A 25,482-nucleotide genomic window follows, 5' to 3' on the forward strand; every position below is an offset into this window, starting at 1 on the left:
TCACCACCCCCAAGTCCCTGCTGCAGAGAGGGAAACTAAGGCCCAGCAGGCCAGACTTGCCCAAGGTCACACCGTCAGCCAGGAGCGCAGGGAGGCCGAGCCCCGCACTCCAGATCGCTGGTGCGCCCCGCAGGGTGGTCTGGGGGGCAGGGCCGACGTGCCGACGGACCAGGCGGAAGGGTCGGGGCGGCGGGGACAAACCTCCAGGATCCTCGACCGCGGCGGGGCGGGCGGCGGACCCGCCAATGAAAAGCCGCGGGGAAAGGGGGCGGGCACTTCCGCTTCGGGGAAGGGGCGGAGCCTGCGGGACCCGGCGGCCGGTGAGCGCCCGCTGGAGGCTGGAGCTTCCGGGCCCTGGAAAGGGGTCCCCGCGCGCCCCGGGTCGGAGGCAGACCCCTGGGTTTGGGGGACGTGGGCATTTGGGGCGCCTGAACCCAAGACCTCTGGATGGTAGGGATGCCCGGGCGTCCTGGATACCCTGCGGGACTCGGGGCTCCTGCGGGGAAGATGGCACGTTTTACTGCCCAAGGAGTGGTCAGGGGGGTGGAGAAGCGCTGCGGGTACCCTCAGGAGGTCTGCGACAGAGGGGGCCAGCTGCGCAGCCCAGGAGTGGTAGTGGCCCCCCTGGATGACAGGCCTGGCCGTATCCTCCCCCAGAGCTGCCCCGTTCAGACCATGGATCCTGAGGTGACCCTGCTGCTGCAGTGCCCTGGCGGGGGCCTGCCCCAGGAGCAGATACAGGCCAAGCTGAGCCCCGCCCATGACCGTCGGCCACTGCCAGGTGGGGACGAGGCCATCACTGCCATCTGGGAGACCCGGCTAAAGGCCCAACCCTGGCTCTTCGACGCCCCCAAGTTCCGCCTGCACTCAGCCACCCTGGCGCCTATTGGCTCTCGGGGGCCACAGCTGCTCCTGCGCCTGGGCCTTACTTCCTACCGAGACTTCCTGGGCACCAACTGGTCCAGCTCAGCTGCCTGGCTGCGACAGCAGGGGGCCACCGACTGGGGTGACACGCAGGCCTATCTGGCGGACCCACTGGGGGTGGGCGCTGCACTAGCCACGGCCGATGACTTCCTTGTCTTCCTGCGCCGCTCCCGGCAGGTGGCTGAGGCCCCTGGGCTGGTGGATGTGCCTGGTGGGCACCCTGAGCCTCAGGTGAGATTCCAGGCTGGGCACGAAGACCCAGACAGCTCAAGGGAGCTGCAGCTCTCCACCCTCCCAATCCTCCCAGCTTTGGTTTCTTCATCCCTTAAAGGGAGAATTGGCCTGGTGTTTCTCTGAAAGCTTGCTCAGGGCAGTCCACCTGCCTCCCCACTGACCCCTGCCCCAGTCTTGTGAGAAACTAGAAAACACGGGAGGAAAGATTGGGCACAGGAAGAAGATGCCCTACTCCACCCCTGCCCCCTGTGTATCTCCTTTGAAGCTGGACCTCTGGTTGTCTGTCAGGGAAAGGACACCAGACTCAGGATCACTAACTCTCTTACACTGTGCCACATCAGGCCCTCAAGGCCAGCAGGTATAGGCTTGCTGGTCCTGAGATGGGGCAGGGAGAAGAGGTGGGGAGCAGGGGCTGAGCCTGACCTCTCACAGGCCCTGTGCCCTGGTGGCAGCCCCCAGCACCAGGACCTTGCTGGGCAGCTGGTGGTACGTGAACTCTTTTCCAGTGTCCTTCAGGAGATCTGTGATGAGGTGAGTGAGGTTGACCTGGACAGGGTGGTAGACATGAAGGGAGGGGGTAGGACTTGCCAGAATTCTACAGGTCTGGGCTGGCAGGAGGCCTGCAGGCATCTGGCCAGCAATGAGGGAAGAAGTTGGCTTTGCAACTATACATACTTGGAGTGGAATTCTAGCCCTCAGTACCCTCTGCCTTGGATTCTTCTTCTTTTCTTCTTTTTTTTTTTTTTTTAGACAGAGTCTTGCTCTGTTGCCCAGGCTGGAATGCAGTGGCACGATCTCAGCTCACTGCAAGCTCCACCTCCTGGGTTCACGCCATTCTCCTGCCTCAGCCTCCTGAGTAGCTGGGACTACAGGCGTCCGCCACCATGCCTGGCTAATTTTTTTGTATTTTTAGTAGAGATGGGGTTTCACCTTGTTAGCCAGGATGGTCTTGATCTCCTGACCTCGTGATCTGCCCGCCTCAGCCTCCAAAAGTGCTGGGATTACAGGTGTGAGCCACTGCACCAGGCCGGATTCTTCTTCTTTTTTTTTTTTTTTTCTTTTTGAGACAGAGTCTTGCTCTGTTGCCCAGGCTGAGTGCAGTGGTGGCATATTGGCTTACTGCAACCTTCGCCTCCTGGGTTCAAGTGATTCTCATGCCTTGCCCCGCCAAGGATTCTTCTTTTCAATGGAAACAATGATAAATATCTTGCCTACTCCCCAAGTCTGTTGAAAAAGGAGTAAGTGGCCGGGCGCAGTGGCTCATGCCTGTAATCCCAGCACTTTGGGAGGCCGAGGTGGGCAGATCACAAGGTCAGGAGATCAAGACCATCCTGGCTAACACAGTGAAACCCTGACTTTACTAAAAATACCAAAAGTTAGCCGGGCGTGATGGCGGGCACCTGTAGTCCCAGCTACTCAGGAGGCTGAGGCAGGAGAATGGCGTGAACCCGGAAGGCGGAGGTTGCAGTGAGCCGAAATTGCGCCACTGCACTCCAGCCTGGGCGACAAAGCGAGACTCCGTCTCAAAAAAAAGAAAAAGGAGTAAGTGTGGCAGGGCGTGGTGGCTCACACCTGTAATCCCAGCACTTTGGGAGGCCAAGGCCAGCGGATCACCTGAGGTCAGGAGTTCGAGACCAGCCTGGCCAACATGGAGAAACCCCATCTCTACTAAAAATACAAAAATTAGCCAGGCGTTGTGGCATGCACCTGTAATCCCAGCTACTCAGGAGGCTGAGGCAGGAGAATCACTTTAACCTGGGAGGCAGAGGTTGCAGTGAGCTGAGATTGTGCCACTGTACTCCAGCCTGGGCGACAGAGCGAGACTCCATCTCAAAAAAAGAGAAAAAGAAAAAGGAGTAAGTGGGAGTCCCAGTCACTAAATTGACTTCTCTTGGGTGACCTTGGGCAACGTGTTCAATCTCTCTGGTTTTGGTGTACCTGTAAAACAAACATGCCCATCATCTGACATTCTGTAATGCTGGGTCCTTGATCTACAAGCTATAAAATGCTGTACACGGGTAACAGGCTGTTTTTCATTGAGACGGGCAGGGATGTGGGCAGTGGCATTGATAGGTGGGACCTCCCCCCACCCCACCCTCCACCGCAGGTGAACCTGCCGCTGCTCACCCTGAGCCAGCCCCTGCTGTTGGGCATCGCCCGAAATGAGACCAGTGCTGGCCGAGCCAGTGCCGAGTTCTATGTCCAGTGAGTAGACTCGGGTACATGATCCTGGGTCTTGGGAACGTGGGTGGTGAGGAGTGGGCTGAGGCAGCTGTGGCTCCACAGGTACCCCGCAGGGGCTGGTCACCCACTAAGCCACCCTTGTGTTCTTGTCCAGGTGCAGCCTGACTTCTGAGCAGGTGAGGAAGCACTACCTGAGTGGGGGACCCGAGGCCCACGAGTCTACAGGAATCATCTTTATGGAGACACAGGTGCAGAGTGACAAACCATCTTGCTTGGAGGCCAGGGCTGGGGCCTGCAGAGGCCTGGCAATGCATATCTTGTAGGGGAGGTGTTGGCTGGGTCACAATTCCCTCCAGAGTCACAAGATTTGCCCTCAGTGCAAGGGAGAGGTCCAGGGACATGTTCAGCCCCTTAACATGCCTCCCTAAGGACAGTGCAGAGGTCTCTGAGGCTCAGGAATTCTGGGCACAGCCCTGGCAGGAGATGTGGCAAGCTTGAATGCCTGGGTCTCGTTGTCTCCCCACAGAACGTGCGGAGATTGCAGGAGACGGAGATGTGGGCTGAACTCTGCCCCTCGGCCAAAGGCGCCATCATCCTCTACAACCGGGTTCAGGGAAGTCCCACTGGAGCGGCCCTAGGGTCCCCAGCCCTACTCCCGCCGCTCTGAAGATAATAAACGACTTTATTCTTGGATTCCGTTGGCATCTGCTATTTCTGTGACAGAGAGGAGCAATGGGCCCTGAGTGTGTAAGGCAGGACAAGTGACTTGGGAAAAAAAAAAAAAAAAACCCGACCAGCCTCAGCGTCCCCCTCTGCAAGCAGGGGATAAGAACTGTGCCTCCCTTTGCTGGCTCCAGAGAGGCTCCGGGGCGGAAGCAGCTCCGTAAGATATACCTCGCTGCAGAGGGGAGCAACAGCGGAACGGAGACACGGTGGCCGGGCCGAAAACGTCACAAAGCCTCAGAGAGCGGGCTCTGTCCCGCCCGCTCCCCAAGTGGGCGCCCGCGCCTGTCCAGCGAGTCCGCAGGCAGGGGGACCGGAGGCACCAAAGGCCAATAGACATGTAGGGGCGGGGTCTCCACCGATTTTTTTTTCCTGACAGGTGGACGTGGTCTTGGCATCCACGCCAATGAGAATGCGAGGGCGGGGCCTGAATAGACGCAGGAAATGACGACGGCCGCGGGTCTGTGAGCAGCGGGGGCGGGGCCTGGTTGTGGCTCCTCCTTCTGCCGTCCCCAAGCTCCCTGGGTGGGAACGGGGTCTTGCGGTCCCTGGCTGGGTGGCCAGACCCCGAAGCCAGCGCGGGGAAGGGCTGCGGATGCCCGGGTCAGAGGAAGGGGCAAGTCCAAGGACACGCGGGTCTGGTCCTGGGCAAGAACCGCCCCCTCCCCGGGCCTGCTTCAGTCTTCCTTCGCAGAACAACGGGCCAGGCCCCTTCCCTCTGCCCCCGGGTGCTTGAAGTCTAGCCCCATCCTGGTCCAATGCGCTCTTGGTAGCCTCCTTTCCCAGCTGCCCGCCCACCGCCATGCCGCCCTTACTGCCCCTGCGCCTGTGCCGGCTGTGGCCCCGCAACCCTCCCTCCCGGCTCCTCGGAGCGGCCGCCGGGCAGCGGTGAGTTGGGCGCGGGGGGCCGGCCCGGTTGTTCAGTGGGTTTCTGTTTGCCCTACGTGCTGAGTTAGTTGTGGTCTCTACTCCGTGTGAGGAGACTCCCAGGTTTGTCTCAGGTAACCCTCGCCTTCCCTGCTGAGGATCAGACATAGAGAAGACCCCCAAGGTCATACACCGATTTAAGCGGCAGAGGAGGAAGTTTGAGTCCAGGTCAAACCCAACGCTCTTACCACAGCTCTAGTGGTTTCCAAGCATCACTGTATCACTGTGCATAACCCTCTGTGGGGGGTGGGAGATGGGGAGGTGTCGGGTACAAAATCCAGATTCCTGGGCTCTGCTCTGGAGATTCTGAACTGGAGGAATCAATTGGGTGGGGGTCAGGAATCAGTTTCTTTCTCTTTTTCCTTTTTTTTTTTTTTTTTTGAGATGGGAGTTTCGCTCTTGTTGCCCAGGCTGGAGTGCAATGGAGCAATCTCGGCTCACCACAACCTCCGCCTCCCGGGTTCAAGCGATTCTCCTGCCTCAGCCTCCCGAGTAGCTGGGATTACGGGCATGCACCACCACACCCGGCTAATTTTGTATTTTTAGGAGAGACAGGGTTTCTCCATGTTAGTCAGGCTGGTCTTGAACTCCCGACCTCAGGTGATCCGCCCTCCTCGGCCTCCCAAAATGCTGGATTACAGGCGTGAGCCACCGCGCCTGGCCAGGAATCAGTTTTTTCCAACAAGTTTTTGGACTCCAGTTTGAGAAATCCTGACCTGCACTATGCCTGAAACACTCCAAAGGGGGTGCTGATCTGGAGACAGATCTGTCCTGGGACCTGTTTCAGCCCTCTTAGCTCCTGGTGGCTGAGTTGAAGGGTGTGGTCCAGAAGGCAGGGCAGAGCTAGCTTCTGGGTTCCTTCAGCCCCTGCGGGTTTGGGACTCTGTCCACAGGTCCAGACTCAGTACTTATTATGAACTGTTGGGGGTGCATCCTGGTGCCAGCACTGAGGAAGTTAAACGAGCTTTCTTCTCCAAGTCCAAAGAGGTACCAGTACCCCTGAGGTGGGGAGGGGGAGCAGGAACTCTGAGCCAGTGGGGGTGTGCTTCAAATTCCCAGGAGTAGACCAGCATCTCTGGCGGGTGCCACATTTTTTCAGCCCTCATAGGGAGTGGCAGGTGCTCAATGGTAGGGGAAAGGCTGTGGGCAGGAGCCAGGGGTCCTGTCTGATGGGCTGGGCTTGGTTTTCTTGACCTGCCTGCCTGCTCTTGAGAAACCTGGACCGGGGCATACGGTGAATGCAGGGGGCTGGCAGGTGGGGAGGGCTTGAACACAGGAGGAAGCAGGAGTCCATGCTCTCTGGCCTTCTGAGGAGTGGGCAGGCCTGAGTGAGGGTCACTGACCAGGCAGGGCCTCTGGGTATGACTGGAGCCCTGGTGGGTGGATGTCATCAGCATGGGTCCTGGGGAGGGACAGGCAAAGGGAGATAAGGGGAGTCCTGCCCCACCCCAGCTGCACCCGGACCGGGACCCTGGGAACCCAAGCCTGCACAGCCGCTTTGTGGAGCTGAGCGAGGCATACCGTGTGCTCAGCCGTGAGCAGAGCCGCCGCAGCTATGATGACCAGCTCCGCTCAGGTAGTCCCCCAAAGTCTCCACGAACCACAGCCCATGACAAGTCTGCCCACCAAACACACAGGTACAGTAATCCTGCCCTCAGCTTGCCCCACCCCCAGGTCTCTTGGGGAGTCTCATTTCCACAATGTCCCTTCCTCTGCCTCCCAGCAGCTCCTGGACACCCCCCAATGCACAGTACTGGTCCCAGTTTCACAGCGTGAGGCCACAGGGGCCCCAGTTGAGGCAGCAGCAACACAAACAAAACAAACAAGTGCTGGGGTACTGCCTCCTCCTCATGCTGGCGGGCATGGGCCTGCACTACATTGCCTTCAGGTGATGCCTGTTCTCCCCAGGGCGATGGGCAGAGGGCAGGAGGGTGGGTGAATTCCAGTGTGGTCAGCCAGTCCTCCACAGCACCTCGTGGCCCGTACTCTTGTGTCTCTCAAGCTAAGAGCTGCTTGAAATTGGTCTCTGGAGCCTCTCCTTACTTATTAAAGGCAGCGCTGCACCAAGAGCTAACGTTGTCATTTACAGTTTTTCATATTTCGAATGTAAATCTTTCATGCTGGCTGCCAGGAAGGGATTGAGCCAAACAAAATCAAGCACAAGCAGCAAATGCAGCACAGCTCATTCATTTGGCAGTAGGCATCTCCCTGCCACTCTCACGCGTGCCACGGAGCTGATTCTCTTTATTCTCTTTTTTTCTTTTTTTGAGATGGAGTCTCACTCTGTCGCCCAGGCTGCAGTGCACTGGCGCGATCTTGGCTCACTGCAACCTCACCTCTGCCTCCCAGGTTCAAGCAATTCTTCTGTCTCAGCCTCCCGAGTAGCTGGGACTACAGGCGTCCACCACCACACCCGGCTAGTTGTTTTGTATTTTTAGTAGAGATGGGGTTTCACCATATTGGCCAGGCTGGTCTCAAACTCCTGACCTCAGGTGATCCACCCGTCTTGGCCTCCCAAAGTACTGGGATTACAGGTGAGAGCTACCGCGCCTGGCCACAAAGCCGATTTTCTATAGCAGATACCTAAAGGCCAGTGCCCACTGCTAGCAGCCTGCCTAGTTCAGTGATGGAGTTAGACGCATACCCTTTCTAGTCTTCTGGGAGGAGCACCCCCATGTCCACAGCTGCTGTCACACCTCAAAGTGACCAGGGACTTCGGATGCCATTGGACCCTAGACAAGCCAGGGCCACTTTGAGCCCTCCCTATCTATCACAGGAAGGGTTAAACTGAGGTCCCTAACCCCGTGTAAGGGTAAAAAGCTGTGAGGCCCCTAGAGTGGGGTGGAAGGGGGCAGGACTTCAGGGACAGCAGGAATTGGAGTCCCAGAGTTAATTGTGACCCATTGCAGGAAGGTGAAGCAGATGCACCTTAACTTCATGGATGAAAAGGATCGGATCATCACAGCCTTCTACAACGAAGCCCGGGCACGGGCCAGGTCTGTCCCTGCTCTATTCTGCTCCCTGCTCCTTGTCCAGGCATCACACTTCGGGATCCCTATCCCAACCACCCAGGTACCCTCTCCTCCAGGGCCAACAGAGCCATCCTTCAGCAGGAGCGACAACGGCTAGGGCAGCGGCAGCCGCCACCATCCGAGCCAACCCAAGGCCCCGAGATCGTGCCCCCGGGCGCCGGCCCCTGAGGGGCTCACCTGGATGGGGCCTGCAGTGCGTTCCCGCCTTGCTTCCTTCCCTGGACGGTCCGCTCCCCGAAACGCGCGCAATAAAGTGATTCGCAGAGCTCGTGTCCGGCTCCTTCCTTAAGGCCCGACGCCCCCGGCCCCGGCCTCGCCAAGGGGCAGCGCCCCGACCTCCGGGTAGTGGCGGCGGCGACCGGGGAGCCCGGCCTCCTGGGCGGTGCGTCCCCTTTCCCCTGCCGCGGAGGGAGGCGGGAGGGGGTGTGTGGAGGAGGCGGGCCCCGCCGGCGGCCTCGCCCCCCCACCCCGCCGCCCCGCCCCCGCCCCACGGGCCGGTGGGGAGCGCGTGTCTGGGTCACATGAGCCGCCTGCCCGCCAGCCCGGGCCTGGCCCCCCGCCGCCCCCGCCGTCCCCGCCGCCGCTGCCCGCCGCCACCGGCCGCCCGCCCGCCCGGCTCCTCCGGCCACCTCCGCTGCGCTGCGCTGCGCTGCCTGCACCCAGGGCTCGGGAGGGGGCCGCGGAGGAGCCGCCCCCCCGCCCGGCCCCCGCCCGCCGCGCCCGGGCCCGCGCCATGGGGCTCTGGCTGCCGCCGCCCCCCGCGCCGCCGGGCTAGGGCGATGCGGGCGCCCCCGGCGGGCGGCCCCCGCGGGCACCATGAGCCCTCTGCTCCGCCGCCTGCTGCTCGCCGCGCTCCTGCAGCTGGCCCCCGCCCAGGTACGTGCGGCCCGACAGCACGCCCGCCCGCCCGCCGTGCCCTCTCTCAAGGTTGGCGGAAGTGAGGAGGCGACCCGCGGCCTCGGCCGAGGGGATCTGCGGGGTCCGGCCTTGGACGCGGGCGTCTGGGGGGCCCGGCGCGTGCATCCCCTGGGAGGTGCCCCTCCCCGCTGGCCCGCCAGCCCCAGTCTGGGGCCACTCCTCCGCCCCACCCCGTCCCCTGGGCACCGCCGGGGGCGGGGCTCCCTTGGTGCCTGCCGGACCTGCTTCGGTGCGCACTGTGCGCGCTCCTGATCTGCATGCAGCCCCCAAATATGCTCGGCTCCGCGGCCTGGAGATTTGGCGCGGCCACCAGAGCACCTGTTGTGTTTTGGGCCAGGGCAGGTCCCTGGTGGCCAGGAGAGGACAGGTAAAGCTAGAGCAGTGGCCGCAGGAACACAGCAATCTGGAAAGATGTCAGAGAGGTGGTGAAGCCTACTGATGCAAGGGCAAAGCCCCAGGGACGGTGACAGGGCCACACCCTCCTAAAGTGTACCTTGGGTACAGGTCTTTTCTCTCCCACAGGCCCCTGTCTCCCAGCCTGATGCCCCTGGCCACCAGAAGAAAGGTAATACTCACAAAAACTCGGCACTAGCCAGCACTAAGAGGGTTTGTCATGGGCCCTGATTCCAGGTGTCCATCATCTTGTGTAACTCCCCTAGAAGATTCAAACTATTATTCTACCCATTTCACAGAGGAGGAAATTGAGGAAGTGGGGTTACTGGGATCTGGATAAACAGGGCAGGGGAAGACAGGTTGTGAGGGCAGAGTGGGGAGGGTTAGTGGAGGGTGGCTGTGACTTGGGGACTGGGGAGGACAGATGCTGGGAGCAGCTGCAGGAAAACCAGTGAGGACTTAACCCCTACCGGTCTGCTCCCAGTGGTGTCATGGATAGATGTGTATACTCGCGCTACCTGCCAGCCCCGGGAGGTGGTGGTGCCCTTGACTGTGGAGCTCATGGGCACCGTGGCCAAACAGCTTGTGCCCAGCTGCGTGACTGTGCAGCGCTGTGGTGGCTGCTGCCCTGACGATGGCCTGGAATGTGTGCCCACTGGGCAGCACCAAGTCCGGATGCAGGTACTGGGCAGGTGGGGCAACGGGCAGGGGATGCAGGTACTGGGCAGGTGGGGCAGCGGGCAGGGTGGATGCTGGCTGGCTCTGGGGCTGGGGCAGCCTAGAGACTGCTGCACAAGAGACAGGGTTGGGGGGAGGGCTGGTGGCCAGCCTCCCGGCTGTTGGGTGAGCTTTTCTCCCTTCAGTCTTAGAGCATCCCCTTTCTCTCTCTCCCTCACTGTCCCCCCTGTTCTTCTCCTGAGCACAGATCCTCATGATCCGGTACCCGAGCAGTCAGCTGGGGGAGATGTCCCTGGAAGAACACAGCCAGTGTGAATGCAGGTGCCAGCCAGGCCCAACTTCTGAGCTCGCAGAGGCCAGGCTTGGGGGGTGCTGGGTATGGTGGTCCACAGAACTGGGGACCAGGTTCCTAAGAGTAGAGCCAAGGGGCCGGGCGTGGTGGCTCACGCCTGTAATCCCAGCACTTTGGGAGGCCGAGGCGGGCGGATCATGAGGTCAGGAGATCGAGACCATCCTGGCTAACATGGTAAAACCCCGTCTCTACTAAAAAAATACAAAAAATTAGCCGGGTGTGGTGGCGGGCGCCTGTAGTCCCAGCTACTCCGGAGGCTGAGGCAGGAGAATGGCATGAACCTGGGAGGCGGAGCTTGCAGTGAGCCGAGATCGTGCCACTGCATTCCAGCCTGGGCGACAGAGCAAGACTCTGCCTCAAAAAAAAAAAAAAAAAAAAAAAAGAGTAGAGCCAAGGGTAGAGCCTTGGATCTGGGGCAACAAAGTAGGATGCTTGGGCCAGGGGTAGTGGCTCACACCTATAATCCCAGCACTTTGGGAGGCCCAGGCAGGCAGATCACCTGAGGTAAGGCGTTTGAGACCAGCCTGGCCAACATGGTGAAACCCCATCTCTACTAAAAAGAATACAAAAATTAGCCGGGCATGGTGGCGGGTGCCTGTAATCCCAGCTACTTGGGAGGCTGAGACAGGAGAATAGCTTGAACCTGGGAGGCAGAGGTTGCAGTGAGCTGAGACCATGCCACTGCACTCCAGCCTGGGCAAGAAGAGGGAAACACAGTCTCAAAGAGAGAGAGAGAGAGAGAGTAGGATGCTGGGATTTCCTGATCTTCCTCTTGTTTGTCTATGTCTATCTCTCTTACTTTTCAGACCTAAAAAAAAGGACAGTGCTGTGAAGCCAGACAGGTGAGTCTTTTGGACTCCAGCTGAGTGGGGGCAGGGGGAGTACAAGTGAGTCCAGAAGCTGTTGCTCCTCTTTCTCCTCCCACCCATGCCCCACTTTCCCTTTTCCTCTGCTCCCCAAGCCTGTGTTCTCTGCCCCGACCCCAGCTCTAGGGAAGACTCTTCCTTCCCACCCCAGACATGTCGCTTCTCCTCCCTAGGGCTGCCACTCCCCACCACCGTCCCCAGCCCCGTTCTGTTCCGGGCGGGGACTCTGCCCCCGGAGCATCCTCCCCAGCTGACATCACCCATCCCACTCCAGCCCCAGGCCCCTCTGCCCACGCTGCACCCAGCACCACCAGCGCCCTGACCCCCGGACCTGCCGCTGCCGCTGCCGACGCCGCAGCTTCCTCCGTTGCCAAGGGCGGGGCTTAGAGCTCAACCCAGACACCTGCAGGTGAGGCGTCTGTGGGGTGGTGTTTGTTTGGGAAGGCACCAAGGCCCTGTCCTGGAGCAGGTCCAGGGTGAGCCTGCCAGTAGGAGGAGGGCCAGGGAAGGGGAAACTGTTGAATGTGTTGAACAAATATTTACCAAACAGCTGCTGGCACCTGGAGCTGTATAAGCAAGTCCAACATTCTAACTCAGGAGTCAGATACAGGAGGGACAATGCCAGCAGAGGATGTCAAGGGCTGTGGTGAGGGGTACCTGGCCTCGTCTTTCAGAGGTCAGAGATCTCTTGGAGGAGGTAACATCTGCCCGGAGTAGAAATGTAGGACACAGCTTTTCCAGCTTGCAGTTCGGGCCTTCCCAGAAGCCCCTGTGGTAGACATCTGCCCTTACCTATGGGCTTCAAGAGGCCAGGGGACATAGTGGAACCCTTGTCCACCCTTACCTGATGTGTTTCTCACCATCCGTGTCCCGCAGTGAGGCCATGGGGTGAAATCATATGGGCAGGGCCAGTGGGGGCTCCCGAGGGGTGTCAGGAGGGGATGACCTTTGCAGAAGGTTCATCCTTCGCCCTGCAGCCTCCAGTGCCCAGGGCCGAGTGGTGTGGCAGGATGCTCAGGTTGTGATCTTAGTGGGCCCGAGGCACACGTGAGTCCAGGGCTGGGGCTGCGCTCCAGCCAGCATGAACAGATCACTTCCTCCCTCCTCAGGTGCCGGAAGCTGCGAAGGTGACACATGGCTTTTCAGACTCAGCAGGGTGACTGCCTCAGAGGCTATATCCCAGTGGGGGAACAAAGAGGAGCCTGGTAAAAAACAGCCAAGCCCCCAAGACCTCAGCCCAGGCAGAAGCTGCTCCAGGACCTGGGCCTCTCAGAGGGCTCTTCTGCCATCCCTTGTCTCCCTGAGGCCATCATCAAACAGGACAGAGTTGGAAGAGGAGACTGGGAGGCAGCAAGAGGGGTCACATACCAGCTCAGGGGAGAATGGAGTACTGTCTCAGTTTCTAACCACTCTGTGCAAGTAAGCATCTTACAACTGGCTCTTCCTCCCCTCACTAAGAAGACCCAAACCTCTGCATAATGGGATTTGGGCTTTGGTACAAGAACTGTGACCCCCAACCCTGATAAAAGAGATGGAAGGAGCTGTCCCTGCCTATGTCACTGTTTGTCACTGTCCAGGCTGGCTGGTTTGAGCATGAATGTCTGCATCACTAAATCCAGAGCTTGTCTTGCTCCCTCATCGTGCAGATGGAGGAAATGAGGACTAAGGCCCCACAGCAGATCCCAGGCAGGGCCAGAATTATGTATTCATCACTTTCAAGTTATTGCCAGGCATGGGAGTCAGGGACAGCCCAGTCAATACAGACTGCCTGCCCTCCTGCTCTTCACTGGGGTTCTTTTCTGGAAGGAGACAGCCTTCTGTGGCCAGAGAGCTTGGGGTAGGACCCAGATCTGCTGAGTGACCGTGCTTGTCACTACCCCTGCCTCTCTGAGCAGCAGTTTCCACATGTGCACATAGAGGGAACAGAAGATTGCTGTGGCTGGCGTCCTCGGGCCCCAGAGAAGTTTGAGACTATCTTTACATAATAGAAAAGAACACTTGTTCTTCCTGCCAGGCAGCACTTTCGGTATCTACTGCTTTTTGTTCCCTGCAGCTTGAATCTAAAGCCTCAGCACCTGCCCTGTCTTAACTTCACTCCCACCTCCCTGAAAGGGAAGCACCAAAAGTCTGGGGCTGGTGGGCCTGGTTTGGGCGGCAGGCTCCCCTCAACCCAACCCACAGTTTTTTTTTTTGTTTGTTTTTTTTTGTTTTTTTTTTGACAGAGTCTCACTCTGTCACCCAGGCTGGAGTGCAATGGCACGATCTCCACTCACTGCAACCTCCACCTCCTGGGTTCAAGCGATTCTTCTGCCTCAGTCTCCCAAGTAGCTGGGATTACAGGTGCCCACCACCATGCCCAGCTAATTTTTGCATTTTTAGTAGAGATGGGTTTCCCCATGTTGGCCAGGCTGGTCTCGAACTCCTGACCTCAGGTGAACCACCTGCCTCAGCCTCCCAAAGTGCTGAGATTAGAGGCGTGAGCCACCGCGCCCGCCCAACCCACACAGTTTTCTCCACCCTCACCTCCCTTGCACCCTGCAGCTTCCTTCATCAGTTGCTGCCTGAGATTCTCCTGACTTGTCTATCCTAGCCCAAGCCCAGCCCCTACCCTTCTCCCTGCAGCCTCCAGTGCCCAGGGCTGAGTGGTTTGGGGTGGATGAAAGGCCAACCTTGGGCACCACTGCTTTGCCTGCTGAAGCAGGACATTCAGGGGCACAGTTAACTCAATTGGGCAGCCACTGGGAGGGGCAGCCACCCTAATGGAGGCTTTCTCTGAGGTGTTGGGTCAGAGCATGTGGGTATGATCTTAGTGGGCCTAAGGCAGGAGTGGGTTGAACCAGGAGACAATTCCTGACAGCGATTACTACTTTCAAATCATTTTCTCAGTCATGATGTCACTGGACATGCCATAGGTCAATTAGCATGAGGCAGAAAGGGGTTAGGGCCCCAGAGCTACCGCCTCCAGAGCCCAGTTAGCCCCACCAGTCACGCACAGTTTCACATGCACCTCCTCACTTCCTCCTCAATTCTGAGGTCAGCATCATGATTGTCTTCCTTTTACAATTGAGGAAATAGGCTCAGAAAGGCTAACTGGCCGGGGGGATTTGACCTCAACTCGGCTGTCTCCCTAACCTTCAACCTAGGTTTAGCTGCCTCTCAACTGCAGGTTCATTACTTCAGTTGACAGATGTTTGGTGGCTGCTGCGGCGCCTGAAAATAAGTCTGGTGGGGGAACAGGCCCAGCCAGATCATTCCAGTCATGAGTCACAGCCCAGGTGCACAGGTAGAGGTAAGCCTGGCTCCTGGGAGAGAGACGTGGGCAGGAGCATTGGCTGGAAGCCAGGGCTTGTCATTGGACATCATCTCGGTCCTGCAGGGGCCCTGTGGGGTGGGTGTCATCAAGCCCGTGTTACACGCCTGTATTGGATGACAAATTCTACCAAGCACACAGCCGACCGGGAATTCAAACTTTGAGTGTCACTGTGAAGCCCAGGCTCCACAGCGACTGAGGGCCGTGGGCCATGATGAGGCCCGGGAAAACAGGAGTGCTGTGGGAGAGGCTGGGGGCGACTTGAAATGGCGCCTCAAGACCCCCTCCGGGAACCCACGCCCGCCTGACCTTACTATCACCTCGGCCGGAAGTGTCTCCGGCCTTTTCGGAAGTCACTTTCACCTAACCTTACAGACTACCGCTCCGCCGGAAGTGACGCAGGGCAGCGGCGTCGCGGGGGCGGGGCTCGGGAAAGTCCCGTGCCAGCGGGCGTGTGGCCGCGGGTTTCGCACGGCCCAATAAGGGAGGGCGGCGTGGCCCGGCCTGGTAGCGACGAGGATGCGCCTGCGCAGAGGCGGCAGCACCACCGGGGTTGACTCCGGGGGCGCGGCGAGGAGGTGAGCGGGGGCCACAGCCCGGGCTGGGGGGAGCCGGGGTGCAAGAGGGCAGGCTGGATCAGGCCGGGCAGGAGCGGACCGGGCTCCGAGTGTCAACGAGAGCTAGGTGACGAGGAAATTGGGTGTGGGGGCCGGAGCTGTCCGGAGATGCCGCAGGGGGAGGGTTCTCACGCCGCACGGGGCGGAGTCCTGGGACTCGGGGCGGGACGTGTAACCAGGACGGGTGGGACCTCCGAGCTGGTGCCAGTGGAAGGCGGAGCCCGGCGGCGGGGGGCGGAGCTAGGAGGGACGGGGGACGGAGCCTGGCTCTTGAAGGAGGAGCTGGAGGAGGTGAAAGGCGGAGCCTCGGGGTCGGAAGCAGAGGGGGACGGAGCGCAGGCGCTGGGGGCGGGGCTTCAGCCGGTTAGTGGCGTGGCTACGGCTCCGGAAAAGGGGTCTAGTTCTGTCGAAGGCGGGGCTGCAGGCCCGGGGGCGGCACCGCATCCTCCGAAGGGCGGTGCCAAGGAGCCAAGTGAGGAGCCTGGCCCGAGTAATGGCCCCGGGCGTCCTCGCGGGGGTGGTCTCCGTGGTGGCCGGGCTTGGGGACGCCGTAGGCCGAGAACTCCACCGGGAGAGGTGGTGTGGGTGGAGCGGGCTCGGCGGCCAGCAGACACAGGGCCAGTCTGGGTGCCCCGGAGACCCCCAAGGGCTCAGAGTTGGGGCGGCGCCCCGGGCGGAAGCACAGGGCCAGGCTGGGGGGTATCTCCCGAGGACCCGGGCTCCTCGGAGTCACCCAGTGGGGATGTGTGGGTGCCTCGGGGCCGGCCCCCTGCAGCGGCCGCAGAGGTGTTGGTGTGCTGGACCGGGGGCAGCTGGGTGTGGCGTGAGTGGGGCCGCCCAGTCGGGGCAACTGCAGTGCAGCCAGATAGGGTCTGGACTTTGCGTAAAGGGACAGGCGGGAACTGAAGAGCGGAGGTGGGGACTGGGAGGGAGGGAAGGTATGGGGGCGAGCAAAGGGGCGGGTCCCTGGCTGCTGTGGCCTCCCCTGACCCCCTCCCCCCGCTGCTGGGGTCCTCGGCCAAGCCCCCTTCTCACTGGACTGGTAAGTGTGGCCCCGGAGCCCGGGGGAGAGGGCGGTGACCCGGGACAAAGGGGATCCCCCGGGGCAAGGAAGATACAGTGGCGGTGGAACCCTCCTGTTACCTACCCGTGTTCCATACTCTGCCTGCCCTCCCCCACGTTCAGTCGGTCGGTCGGGGTCTGTGCCCACAGAGACATGAGGCTGAGCTGGGTCCGGGTCCTGACAGTACTGTCCATCTGCCTGAGCGCCGTGGCCACGGCCACGGGGGCCGAGGGCAAAAGGAAGCTGCAGATCGGGGTCAAGAAGCGGGTGGACCACTGTCCCATCAAATCGCGCAAAGGGGATGTCCTGCACATGCACTACACGGTGAGTGGGTTGGGCGGGCCTTTTGGGAGTGGGTGGGGCTTCCGAGGACCAGAGAGTGCTTGGGAGTCTGGTTCTCCATCAGCCAGGTAGGTGACCTTGGGCAAGTCCCCTCTCGCCTCTAAGCCAGTTTCCATGGTTCTGCCTTGCCCTTGCCTACTGCCCAGGCGGGCACCAGCAGGGAGTGACAGTGTACTGTGAGCTGCCCAAGGCTCTGTCCTCTTAAAGAACTATGACCAGCTGGGCGCAGTGGCTCACCCCTGTAATCCCAGCACTTTGGGAGGCCGAGGCGGGTGGATCACCTGAGGTCAGGAATTTGAGACCAGTTTGGCCTCATGATGAAACTTTCTCTGCTAAAAATACAAAATTAGCCAGGCGTGGTGGCGGGCGCCTATAATCCCAGCTACTTGGGAGGCTGAGGTGGAAGAATTGCTTGAACCCGGGAGGCAGAGGCTGCAGGGAGGCGAGATCACGCCGCTGCACTCCAGCCATGGCAACAGAGACTCCATCTCAAAAAACAAAAAGGACTGACCACCAGGGCTGTGGGTGGGGGTGGGGGGGCAGCTTGATGGGGAAAGCAGCTGAGGGAGGGGGGTGTCAGGGGTGGTCCCCTCTTCCTCACTGGCCTTCTCATGGTTCCACAGGGGAAGCTGGAAGATGGGACAGAGTTTGACAGCAGCCTGCCCCAGAACCAGCCCTTTGTCTTCTCCCTTGGCACAGGCCAGGTCATCAAGGGCTGGGACCAGGGGCTGCTGGGGTGAGTCATGGGGGAATGGGCTTGGGAGTGGGGGCGTGCATGGCCACTGCCCAGGAGGTAAGCTGTGGGAGGCAAGCCCCAGGGATACAAGACAGGGGCCCTGGGTGCTGCCATGGGCTGAGCATGTGTCTTCCTGCAGGATGTGTGAGGGGGAAAAGCGCAAGCTGGTGATCCCATCCGAGCTGGGTAAGAGGCCCCTCCTGAGGGTGCAGAGCGAGTTTGGGGTGTGTGACTGGGAAGGGTGAAAGCTGCTTCAGCTTTTTATTGGTCTTCACTGTATCCATTCATTACAATACATGCCTCCTGCAAGTTTGGCTGTGTCTAGCAGTGAGTACAGGGCAAGATCATTGAAGCACTCAGCTGTAGTGGCCCCACTCTGCCCTTGCCAGGCCTTTGGCACCCCCTTCCCATCTCCATTACCCTTCTCTATTTCTGGCCTTCTTGCTGAGAGGGGCGGAACACCCTCCCTTTGCCCACGCTGGAAGGGAGCTTGGCCATCACTGACTGTTTCTTTGTGCATCTTCAACAGGGTATGGAGAGCGGGGAGCTCCCCCAAAGATTCCAGGTAGTAAACCTTTTGATACCTCCCATCACCTGCAGCCAGCCCACCTCCCTGTGGCCCTGGTTGGCATTTTGACTCCCCTTCTTCCCTACAGGCGGTGCAACCCTGGTGTTTGAGGTGGAGCTGCTCAAAATCGAGCGACGAACTGAGCTGTAACCAGACTGGGGAGGGGCAGGGGGAGAGGCCCCCATCAGGGACCAGACTGTTCCAAAAACAAAAAAAAACAAAAAACAAAAACAAACAAACAAAAACACTTAAAAGCCCAAGGAGTAAGCCTGTGTGTGTTTGTGGGCCCTGAGAGACTCAGAGACCTCAGCTCCAGCATACCCCACCACCTTCTCCTTTCCCGACTGTGGAGCCTTGGGGGTCTAGGCTCAATGACACGGTGGCCCTTGCCCAGAGAAAAAGGAGTGTTCCTGCCTGCCAACAGCAATACTGCTCCCCCAACCCCCACAGCTCCCCAGCCACTTTCAACTCCTGGTCTGGGAGCCAGCACTGGGCTATCGTCATGGCTACGTGGCCCTTAGGAAGGCCTGCGGTCACCTGGGGAGAAGCTGAGCTGGCAGAAGTCACAGAGCAGTGTGCCCCCCTAAAAGAGACCAGCCGAGCCTGTTAGCTGCACCAAAGGCGTATCCTAGCTTTATTAAAGGGCCCGCACCGCAGTCAATATAAAAACACAAAAAGTCCCATCAGTTTAATAACAATAAAAAACCCCAAAAGTGGAAAACTGAGGGGGCAGGGGAAGAGACCCCTGGGCCAGGGGCACGAGGAGCCCTGCTCATGGCACCAGGCCTGGCCGCAGGGTCCCCTGGTATTGCTGTTGCTACGAGGTTGGGGGGCAGCGATTGTCCTGTGGGAGCCACCGTTCTCCTGGGTCGGGGACCCTCACTTCTTCTGGGGTGTGCTCAGCTTCTGCATGCCCCGGATCTTGTCCAGCAGGCCAGAAATGAAGGCCTGGGTGGGGTGGGAGGGTAAACATTAAGGAGACCAGACCCCAAGATGAAAGGAGCCGGGCTCCCCTCACCCTGCCCCCCCCCCACCGGCCCCCCCGGGAAATCTCTTACCTCTGTGGGTTTGTAACAGTCAACCAGCAGCTCCTAGCAGAGGATGGGGGAGGAAGGAATAAGGGAGTCCTCAGGAGTGGGGGCCTGGAGCTCGCCTATACCCACTTCCAAGAGACTGAGGCACAGGAGATGCCACAACCACCTCACAGCTAGGCATTGGCCCCATTCTGCTGAGGCAGGAGCTGGGGCTTGAGGGCCTGGCTCCACAGCCTCGCTTTCCCGGGGCAGTGCCTCAGGCAACCCATATCGCCCCCCAGCCCCCTCACCTTGACCCTGGCAGCCCGGGCATCGTCACTCTCCATGTCCAGGAGCTCATCCACGTCAATCTCCAGTTCTGGGATCTCCTCTTCCTGGGGTGGGGGTGGGGGAGGAGGGAGAGACATAAGCCTGAGTTGGAGAGAGGGTGTGAGAGGGGCTCTGGGTTGAGGCCCCTGCCTACCTCGGAGGAACCCGGCCCTCTGCCCAGCAGACAGAACAGCAGCTGCTCTGAGGAGGAAAACAGATCAGGCCCGTGCCAAGGCAAACTGCCCAAAGCGGGGTGGGGGGGAGCTTCCTGTCCCTGCCAGTGGGCACCGGGGGTGCCAGACAAGGCCAGACAGCCAGGGTTGGGGACCTTGGGCTGGGAACCCAGCAGATGTGTCTCCCCAACATCCGGGCCCCCCATCTCACCAGAGGACCGGTGGGTGCAGCTGTCCCAGCTTATCATACCCCCTTCCCCTCCCCCAAACACCTGTCACAGCTCCCCGGGAGTGAGGAGGAAGTGAAGGCTGAGGGGTCACTGGGAAGGACCCACGCCTGGCAAAGAGGAAACAAAGAGCCCATGCTTTGGTGAGGGAGGGGATGCCCACCACCCTGCCACACCCTCCCCAGGAAGCCCCTATCCTGTTTGTAGTCAGCTGCATTCCAGGGCTGGGCTAGGGTAGGCAGGCAGCACCGGGCAAACCCACTCCTCCACCCTGCCCCCCGGGGCCTGAGTCACCGTCTGAACAACCAGGGAGTCATGGGGGTGGAGAAGCAGAGCCCAGAAAGCGGGCTAGCCTGCACGCACGCCAAAATGGAGCTCCAGGCTAGCCCACAGAACAGCCCAGCCCCAGCTGTCCTACCAGACCAGCACCTTGTAACCACAGTCTAACCCAGCGGGCACTAGGTGGTGAGACCTCCTGCCGCTGCCAGCCCAGACTAGCCCCCTTGCCTCTTGTCCAAGGCCCAGGCTACCCCTTGAGGCTTCTGGAGGACACTAGGCTTGACCTGGGGAGTGGCATGATGGGGGGCAGGGTCCGAGGCAGCGGAGAAGGCAGAAGTGACTTAGGTCAGGCAAGAAAGAGTATATATTGGGGGCGGGAGTGCAGAGGGGAGGGGAGCGCGCGGGGAAGCAGAGCGCCCTTTGACTCCAGTGACAGGCGAGCTCACAGTGGAGCTGCCAGGCGGACCGGCTCGAGACCGATTTTGGGGTGTCGGCGCGGGGTGGGAACACACCTGGCAGTCGTAGAGGCGCGTGAGCTGCTCCAGGATCCACTCCTCTAGGTTGAGGCGCTTCCGTAGCTCCTTGCGGTCATACTTGACGGTGACCTTCCCTTGGCGCCTCACTGGGCCCTCATCGTCCGCGCCGCCCGGGCCGTCTCCTGCGGCCCCGGGGGGGCTCTGAAAGTAGACGCGTGGTCCTGGGCCGCCACTGCCCGGCCCTGGGGCCGGGGCCGCCAACGCCGCGCCCCCCGCGGTGCCGCTGTCCGCCATGGCGGCCGCCGGGGCCACGTGCGCGCGTCGGGCCCCTCCCTGCGCCACCGCCTCCGGGACGCCCGCCGGCTGGCTCGGGTTAGCTCGCCGGCTCCGCTCCGCGCGGCTCCGCGGCGAGGGCGGCGGCGGGGGCGCCCGGGGGCAGCTGCAGCATGCGGAGCCCCCGGGCCTGGCCTGGCCGCGCCCCGCCCCCTCCCCGCCGATCCGCCCGCCCTTTGTCCCCCGCGGCCGCCGCCCGAGCTGCCGCCGCCGAAGCGCTTTCTCTGTCTCGCTCTTCCTCCGCCCCCCGACCACACCCCCTTAAAGGGCCAGCCCCTCTACAGGCCCCTCTCCCCTACTCCGCCCCCGGGCAGGGGTAGCGGAGGGTCTATTCGGCAGGGGGTGGCCTAGCTGTCTGTACTCCCCAAACGCAACCTTCCAGTCCCAAACCCAGGCGTTCTAAGAGCTCAGGACGACAATTTGCGCTCACGCCAGGACCCTAGTCCTCACTGGACCCTTCCTCATTCTGTCCTCATTGAGGCCATCTGAGAATAGGGACCATCTGAGAATGCAGGGGTGGACATCGTGTGCAGACAGGGAGTCTGGTGAGGAGACGCTGCGGTCCCCGATGTCCAGGTCCTCCAGCCCTCGGCCAGCGAGGAGCGAACGGGTTCCTCCGCACGGACCGACACGTGGACTGGGCTCCTGGGAAAGGAAGAGTGGAGAAGGCGGGCAGGAGCGGACTGTCCGGGTCCCTAGACTCTCTGAGTGGCAGGTCCCACGCCCCCAGCGGAGGAAGCCGGGGCTGGGGGTGAGCGGTGGCACCCGGCCGGCCCAAACGGCCAACCCCGGGCAGCCACCGCCCACCGGCAAGATGGCGCGAGGCTCGGGCTTGTGGGAAACGGAGTCCGCTCCCGGCGCCGCCCCTCCCCCGCCCTGCGGCCAGGCCGGGAAGCGCAAAGTTGTTTGGGGCGTCCTCTGCGCCCCGCGACCCGAGTGAGCACAGAGGGGGAAACTAAGGCGCAAAGAGCTGGGCAGTGCGGGGGCCGGGACTCATAATAATAAAGGCGGTAATTGCGGCTGCCCCTAGGAGCGTGCGTCGGGACCGCCGCCCAGTCGGCTCCGCAGAGAGGGCGCCGTGCCGGGGCTCCTGCACCCCCGTCCTGCGGCTCTTCGGTCCTTCACATAGCCCTGGCCCACCTCCAAAAAGCCGACGGCGCATCCCATTCCCTCCCTCTATTTTATATTCTGCATCTTTAAATGGTCTCATTCATTCGTGTATTGTCTGTCTCCCACTTCTAGATTGTGAGTGCCGCGGGGCTGAGCCCTGCGCCGACCTGGTCTGCTGGTGCTACCAGGCTTGAACAATCTTCAAATCCACTGCTATTAGGCAAATTACCTGGCTCCCGCTGAACTCCAGCACCTAGAACTATGTCACACTCGTAGTAGGCCGCTGCATTGGTTGAACAAATGATTTTGAAAGAATGAATGGCTTCCTCTGTGCCTGCATTTCCTCAGAAGGTTGTAACAAAGATTAAATAGGAAAATTCGTGGAAAGTTCAATTACTACACCACAGAGGTTAAGTCGCACTGCTAGATAAAACCGGAGACGAGACTTTGAACCCAGGCTGTGTGGCTCAAACCCCCTGACACGAAGTCTCTACTCAACCTCCTCACTTCCCTGTAGACACCACCCAATAAGGCTTTGCAGCTCCCGGGGTATGTTTCTGTGGAAGGCAGGCTCACCTTGTGCCATCCCAAACAGGGTCTTGGATCTGAGAGGCAATGTTTCTGCTCCAGCCCCTCACAGACACTCTTTGGATGTTGTGGGGGGAAGCCCTCTGCAGCGGGTGGGGTTCAGAGATGGATTGGGATTGGCCCCGGGGTCACACAGCTGGGGCTGCATCCAAACTCCAACCCAGGATGTTGGGCTCCTCCTTTGCCCTATAGTCAGAGAGAAGAGACCAAGAGAAGACAGAGGCTGGGCATTGTGAAGGCAATGGGCTCACAGGGCTCAGTTCAGGGAAGGGTAGAGTGAGCTGACCCCTCCCCTTCCCGTGCCCCTCCTCTGGCCTCAGCCTCCCTTCAGCCAGTCTGGGTGCCGAGGAAGGGCTGACCCTCGCTCTTGTGGATTAGGTAGGATCCACCCTCTCCACCGGGAGCCCTATCCGTGGCCTGGCCTCCTGCCCTTAGCCTGGCCTGATAGGAGGATCACTTTACCCCAGTCCAAATTCCCCACCACACCCCACCAGGCCAGCCCAGCTCCCTCTGAACCCAAGCATTGTTTGTACCTTGAGGGTGCACACAGATTAAAGGGGGAAGACCCTCAAACAGCCCCTAATGCCCAACAGCTTCTGTGGAAGTGGGGCCTGCAGGCCATGAAGACCCCCAGCCCTAGCTCTGCCCCCAAGATGCTGTGACCCTGAGCCCTGACCTTTCTGTCTGTCCTCCCTCAGGGTTGGTGTGAAGGTCTCCAGCCATGTCCGTGTCCACAGGTCAGGCATTCTTTCTGACTCTCCCTCTTCCCCACCCCGCGCCACGCCCAGGCACACCCAGATTCCTGTCCAGTTCCCATGGCTATCCACCCGAGACCACTTGTTGCAGGTGGGCATGCTGGCCTGCCACCTTCTTGGAAGCTGGGCCACAGAACCTTAGCCTTGGAGTAGAAATACTGGGTTCAAATCCTGGCTCTGCCCCATGGGCTGAGAGGCTGTATGCAAGTCACTTACCTGCTCAGAGCCTCTTCAGGGGGCTTATGGTCCTGACCTTCTGTGGTTGGGGGCCCATGCCCAGCCCTGGCCCTCCTGCCTGAGCCCTACTGGGACTGGAGTGTACCACTGCTCCTCCTCCTTCTAGCCTCAGTCTGTGGCCTCCCCAGCCCTACCCCTTCCAGGGCCCCAGCCCCCCTCCATTAGAGCGCATCCTTGAAGCAGAGGCTCTGGGGAGGGTCCTGTGGGTGAAGACCGCTCCTTTAATCAAGGGTAGAGTCCGGAAAGGCTGCCTGCCTTCACCATTACTGCCTGCTGAGAAACCCTATTACCATTACCAAGGATGGAAGAAAGTGTCTGGGAAGGAAGGAGCCCTGTAATGGGGGCTGCCCTGGCCTCCAGAGACACAGGGTTGGGGGAGGAGAGAGGCTTAAGCCCAGGAAACAGGTGCCCATCCTGTTTTTTTCCACAAGGAGCTGCTGCCCAATGCTTCTCTAAAGTACCCTTGCACAAGGCCTAGGGCCCACACCTCAGATACCCTAAGCTCAGGCCTTGGCTCCAGGCTTTGCTAGCCCTGGCACAGGCTGGAGGTTCCACTGCCCCAGAGCTGACCTATGCCCTTTCCTCCCTCCCTGGTATACCCAACAGCTTCCAGCCACTCACGTCAATTTGGCATCTCCCACCCATTTGCTTATGTATACAACAACCTTTAGGTTCTGGACAAGGTGACTGAGGCACCTAGAGAGACTAGGTTCTGCCACTAGCAAGAGGCTGCTAGCAAGAGCCGGATTTGAACTCCAGCCTGTGAGGGCAGAGGCCAAGCTCCACCTTGCATGGTTCTGTTTTCCCAATGAGGTCTAGAGGCTCCTGGGCCTCAGGAAGTCGGAGGGTTGAAATCCTCCTAAGAAGCTGTGTGACCTTGGGCAAGTCCCTTCCCCTCTCTGGGCCTCAAGTGGAGATCATAATCACACCCCACAGGGCCAGGGCTGAGAGCGAGGAGATCCGCCAGGTTAGAGTTGATAGAGAACTTGGCGGGGTGTGGAGGAAGGCCAGGGCCAGGCAGGGCTCCTTGTGGAGGTCTCAGAGCCTGGGGCAAAGGGGCCTGCAGGGGAGCTCCTCCTTTGCTGACCCCTCCTCCCCCAGAGCCAGCTGCATCTCTTTCTGGGTTTCTAGGTGACTTGGCTGGCCCCTCTGGATGAGTTCTACTTTAAACCTGCTGCTGTTACTGCCTCTGTATTGGGGGGGCTCCCACAGGGGCCCCCAGGCAGGAACCCCCCCCACCAGCTAAGCCCTGCGGGAGGGGCTGCAGCCCCCACCCATCCCATTGCCCATGCGCCTTCCCCGCTCCCATCTCTGGAACGCAGATTTCAGGGCACCTGCTGTGGGCCAGGCACTGCAGAGCCCCTCCTCAACCCTCCTGTCTGGGGACATCGACAAAGCTTCTGACCCCTCCGGGCAGACAACAGCGTCCCCCCCGCGGTTCCCAGCCAAGAGGCTCACAGTCAGGCTCCAGTCATGGGAGTCTGCAGCAACAAGAAGGGGGCTGTTCTAGGGCTCACTCTCGAAGACCAGGATGCTTGGGTCCTTAAAGGAGGTGGCAGGCGCCCGGCCTCCCTGGGCTAGGGACGGGGGAGGGGTGCCTGCCGGCGGGAGGTCCATTAGCCGGCTAAGTGCTCCCAGGGAGGGGGGACTGCGCGGCATAAGAGTGGGTGAGGCGAAGCCAGGGCAGAGGGGGGCGGGAGAAGCTTTTCCTGCATTCAGCTAAGTGCGGCAGAAGAGGGTGGGCGATAGGGCTCTGCAGCGACCCCCGGCCCAAGTCTAGCCCTCCACTGGTACTGCAGCCCCAGTCGCTCAGAAACCTCAGTGGGCTGATCCCGGACCGCCTTAAGCAGCGCCCTCTACACCCAGTCCCTCCAGCTGCTCCCCAACAGCCACTTAGGCCCCCAGCGCCCTCCTTCCACCACAGGCTTGAAGAATCAGGTTCTGCTGAGCCCCGCAGCAAAGCCCCCGACCCGTCCGCGTGCCCCTGCCCCAATCCCCGCTTCGGCTGCAGTCGCCGCCCCGGCCGCCAGGGGGAGCCGACGCGGGGGGAGGGGGCGGGGCCCGGGAGGCCCCGCCCCGTCCCCGCCCCGCCCG

General features: G+C 60.6%; 6 protein-coding genes across 26 annotated transcripts in view; 4 read left to right on the plus strand and 2 right to left on the minus strand.

Moving 5' to 3' along the window:
* Positions 1–8,842, minus strand: part of TRPT1 (tRNA phosphotransferase 1) — an 11,037-nt gene extending 2,195 nt beyond the window's left edge. Inside the window, exons 1-2 of one of the 5 annotated variants that reach the window (XM_063693219.1) lie at positions 8,202–8,842; positions 4,116–6,394 (exon numbers count right to left, since the gene is read on the minus strand). In XM_063693219.1, the coding sequence (XP_063549289.1) occupies positions 6,328–6,394; positions 8,202–8,842 (708 nt within the window). In that variant the 3' untranslated portion in view covers positions 4,116–6,327. Of the gene's footprint in view, positions 1–60; positions 224–4,115; positions 6,395–8,201 lie in introns of those variants that run through there. The other 4 variants (XM_063693218.1, XM_004051426.4, XM_019036177.4 and 1 more) reach the window with 4 other exon arrangements.
* On the plus strand, positions 272–4,035 carry NUDT22 (nudix hydrolase 22). Of its 4 annotated transcripts, none has more exons than XM_019036176.3 (6): positions 272–320; positions 658–1,155; positions 1,591–1,689; positions 3,266–3,363; positions 3,497–3,590; positions 3,869–4,035. In XM_019036176.3, exons 2-6 carry the CDS (start codon positions 676–678, stop codon positions 4,007–4,009), a joined length of 912 nt encoding a protein of 303 aa, XP_018891721.2. In that variant the 5' UTR covers positions 272–320; positions 658–675; the 3' UTR covers positions 4,010–4,035. The 4 variants fall into 4 exon arrangements, with proteins under 4 accessions (XP_018891721.2, XP_055210356.2, XP_004051473.1 ...); XM_004051425.4 differs by having other exon boundaries at positions 293–450; XM_055354381.2 differs by lacking the exon at positions 1,591–1,689 and having other exon boundaries at positions 273–320.
* Positions 4,343–8,289, plus strand: DNAJC4 (DnaJ heat shock protein family (Hsp40) member C4). 4 transcript variants are annotated; one of them, XM_019036187.3, is made up of 6 exons: positions 4,343–4,953; positions 5,886–5,979; positions 6,445–6,629; positions 6,719–6,880; positions 7,902–7,988; positions 8,081–8,289. In XM_019036187.3, exons 1-6 carry the CDS (start codon positions 4,868–4,870, stop codon positions 8,190–8,192), a joined length of 726 nt encoding a protein of 241 aa, XP_018891732.2. In that variant the 5' UTR covers positions 4,343–4,867; the 3' UTR covers positions 8,193–8,289. The 4 variants fall into 4 exon arrangements, with proteins under 4 accessions (XP_018891732.2, XP_018891731.2, XP_018891729.2 ...); XM_019036186.3 differs by having other exon boundaries at positions 4,815–4,953; positions 6,716–6,880; XM_019036184.3 differs by having other exon boundaries at positions 4,815–4,953; positions 6,716–6,880; positions 7,902–8,289.
* VEGFB (vascular endothelial growth factor B) lies at positions 8,769–12,775 on the plus strand. 2 transcript variants are annotated; one of them, XM_031016358.3, is made up of 7 exons: positions 8,769–8,900; positions 9,465–9,507; positions 9,820–10,016; positions 10,261–10,334; positions 11,172–11,207; positions 11,405–11,640; positions 12,341–12,775. In XM_031016358.3, the coding sequence occupies exons 1-6, from the start codon at positions 8,841–8,843 to the stop codon at positions 11,616–11,618; spliced, it is 624 nt and encodes a 207-aa protein (XP_030872218.1). In that variant the 5' UTR covers positions 8,769–8,840; the 3' UTR covers positions 11,619–11,640; positions 12,341–12,775. The 2 variants fall into 2 exon arrangements, with proteins under 2 accessions (XP_030872218.1, XP_030872219.1); XM_031016359.3 differs by having other exon boundaries at positions 11,506–11,640.
* Positions 12,776–14,946: 2,171 nt separating this feature from the next.
* Positions 14,947–18,127, plus strand: FKBP2 (FKBP prolyl isomerase 2). 7 transcript variants are annotated; one of them, XM_004051431.4, is made up of 6 exons: positions 14,947–15,119; positions 16,371–16,545; positions 17,187–17,299; positions 17,439–17,485; positions 17,829–17,864; positions 17,956–18,127. In XM_004051431.4, the coding sequence occupies exons 1-6, from the start codon at positions 15,061–15,063 to the stop codon at positions 18,015–18,017; spliced, it is 492 nt and encodes a 163-aa protein (XP_004051479.1). In that variant the 5' UTR covers positions 14,947–15,060; the 3' UTR covers positions 18,018–18,127. The 7 variants fall into 7 exon arrangements, with proteins under 7 accessions (XP_004051479.1, XP_004051481.1, XP_018891734.1 ...); XM_004051433.3 differs by having other exon boundaries at positions 15,082–15,225; XM_019036189.4 differs by lacking the exon at positions 14,947–15,119 and adding an exon at positions 15,500–15,521.
* Positions 18,128–18,473: 346 nt separating this feature from the next.
* PPP1R14B (protein phosphatase 1 regulatory inhibitor subunit 14B) lies at positions 18,474–22,009 on the minus strand. Of its 4 annotated transcripts, none has more exons than XM_031016361.3 (4): positions 20,402–21,997; positions 19,192–19,275; positions 18,926–18,958; positions 18,474–18,815 (listed from the first exon to the last, which is right to left on the minus strand). In XM_031016361.3, the coding sequence occupies exons 1-4, from the start codon at positions 20,657–20,659 to the stop codon at positions 18,747–18,749; spliced, it is 444 nt and encodes a 147-aa protein (XP_030872221.2). In that variant the 5' UTR covers positions 20,660–21,997; the 3' UTR covers positions 18,474–18,746. The 4 variants fall into 4 exon arrangements, with proteins under 4 accessions (XP_030872221.2, XP_063549297.1, XP_063549298.1 ...); XM_063693227.1 differs by lacking the exon at positions 20,402–21,997 and adding exons at positions 19,365–19,411; positions 19,656–20,382 and having other exon boundaries at positions 18,474–18,958; XM_063693228.1 differs by lacking the exon at positions 20,402–21,997 and adding an exon at positions 19,365–20,361.
* Between the last annotated feature and the right edge of the window lie 3,473 nt (positions 22,010–25,482).

This window comes from Gorilla gorilla, chromosome 9, assembly GCF_029281585.2.
Source record: "Gorilla gorilla gorilla isolate KB3781 chromosome 9, NHGRI_mGorGor1-v2.1_pri, whole genome shotgun sequence".
Lineage (NCBI taxonomy): Eukaryota > Metazoa > Chordata > Mammalia > Primates > Hominidae > Gorilla > Gorilla gorilla.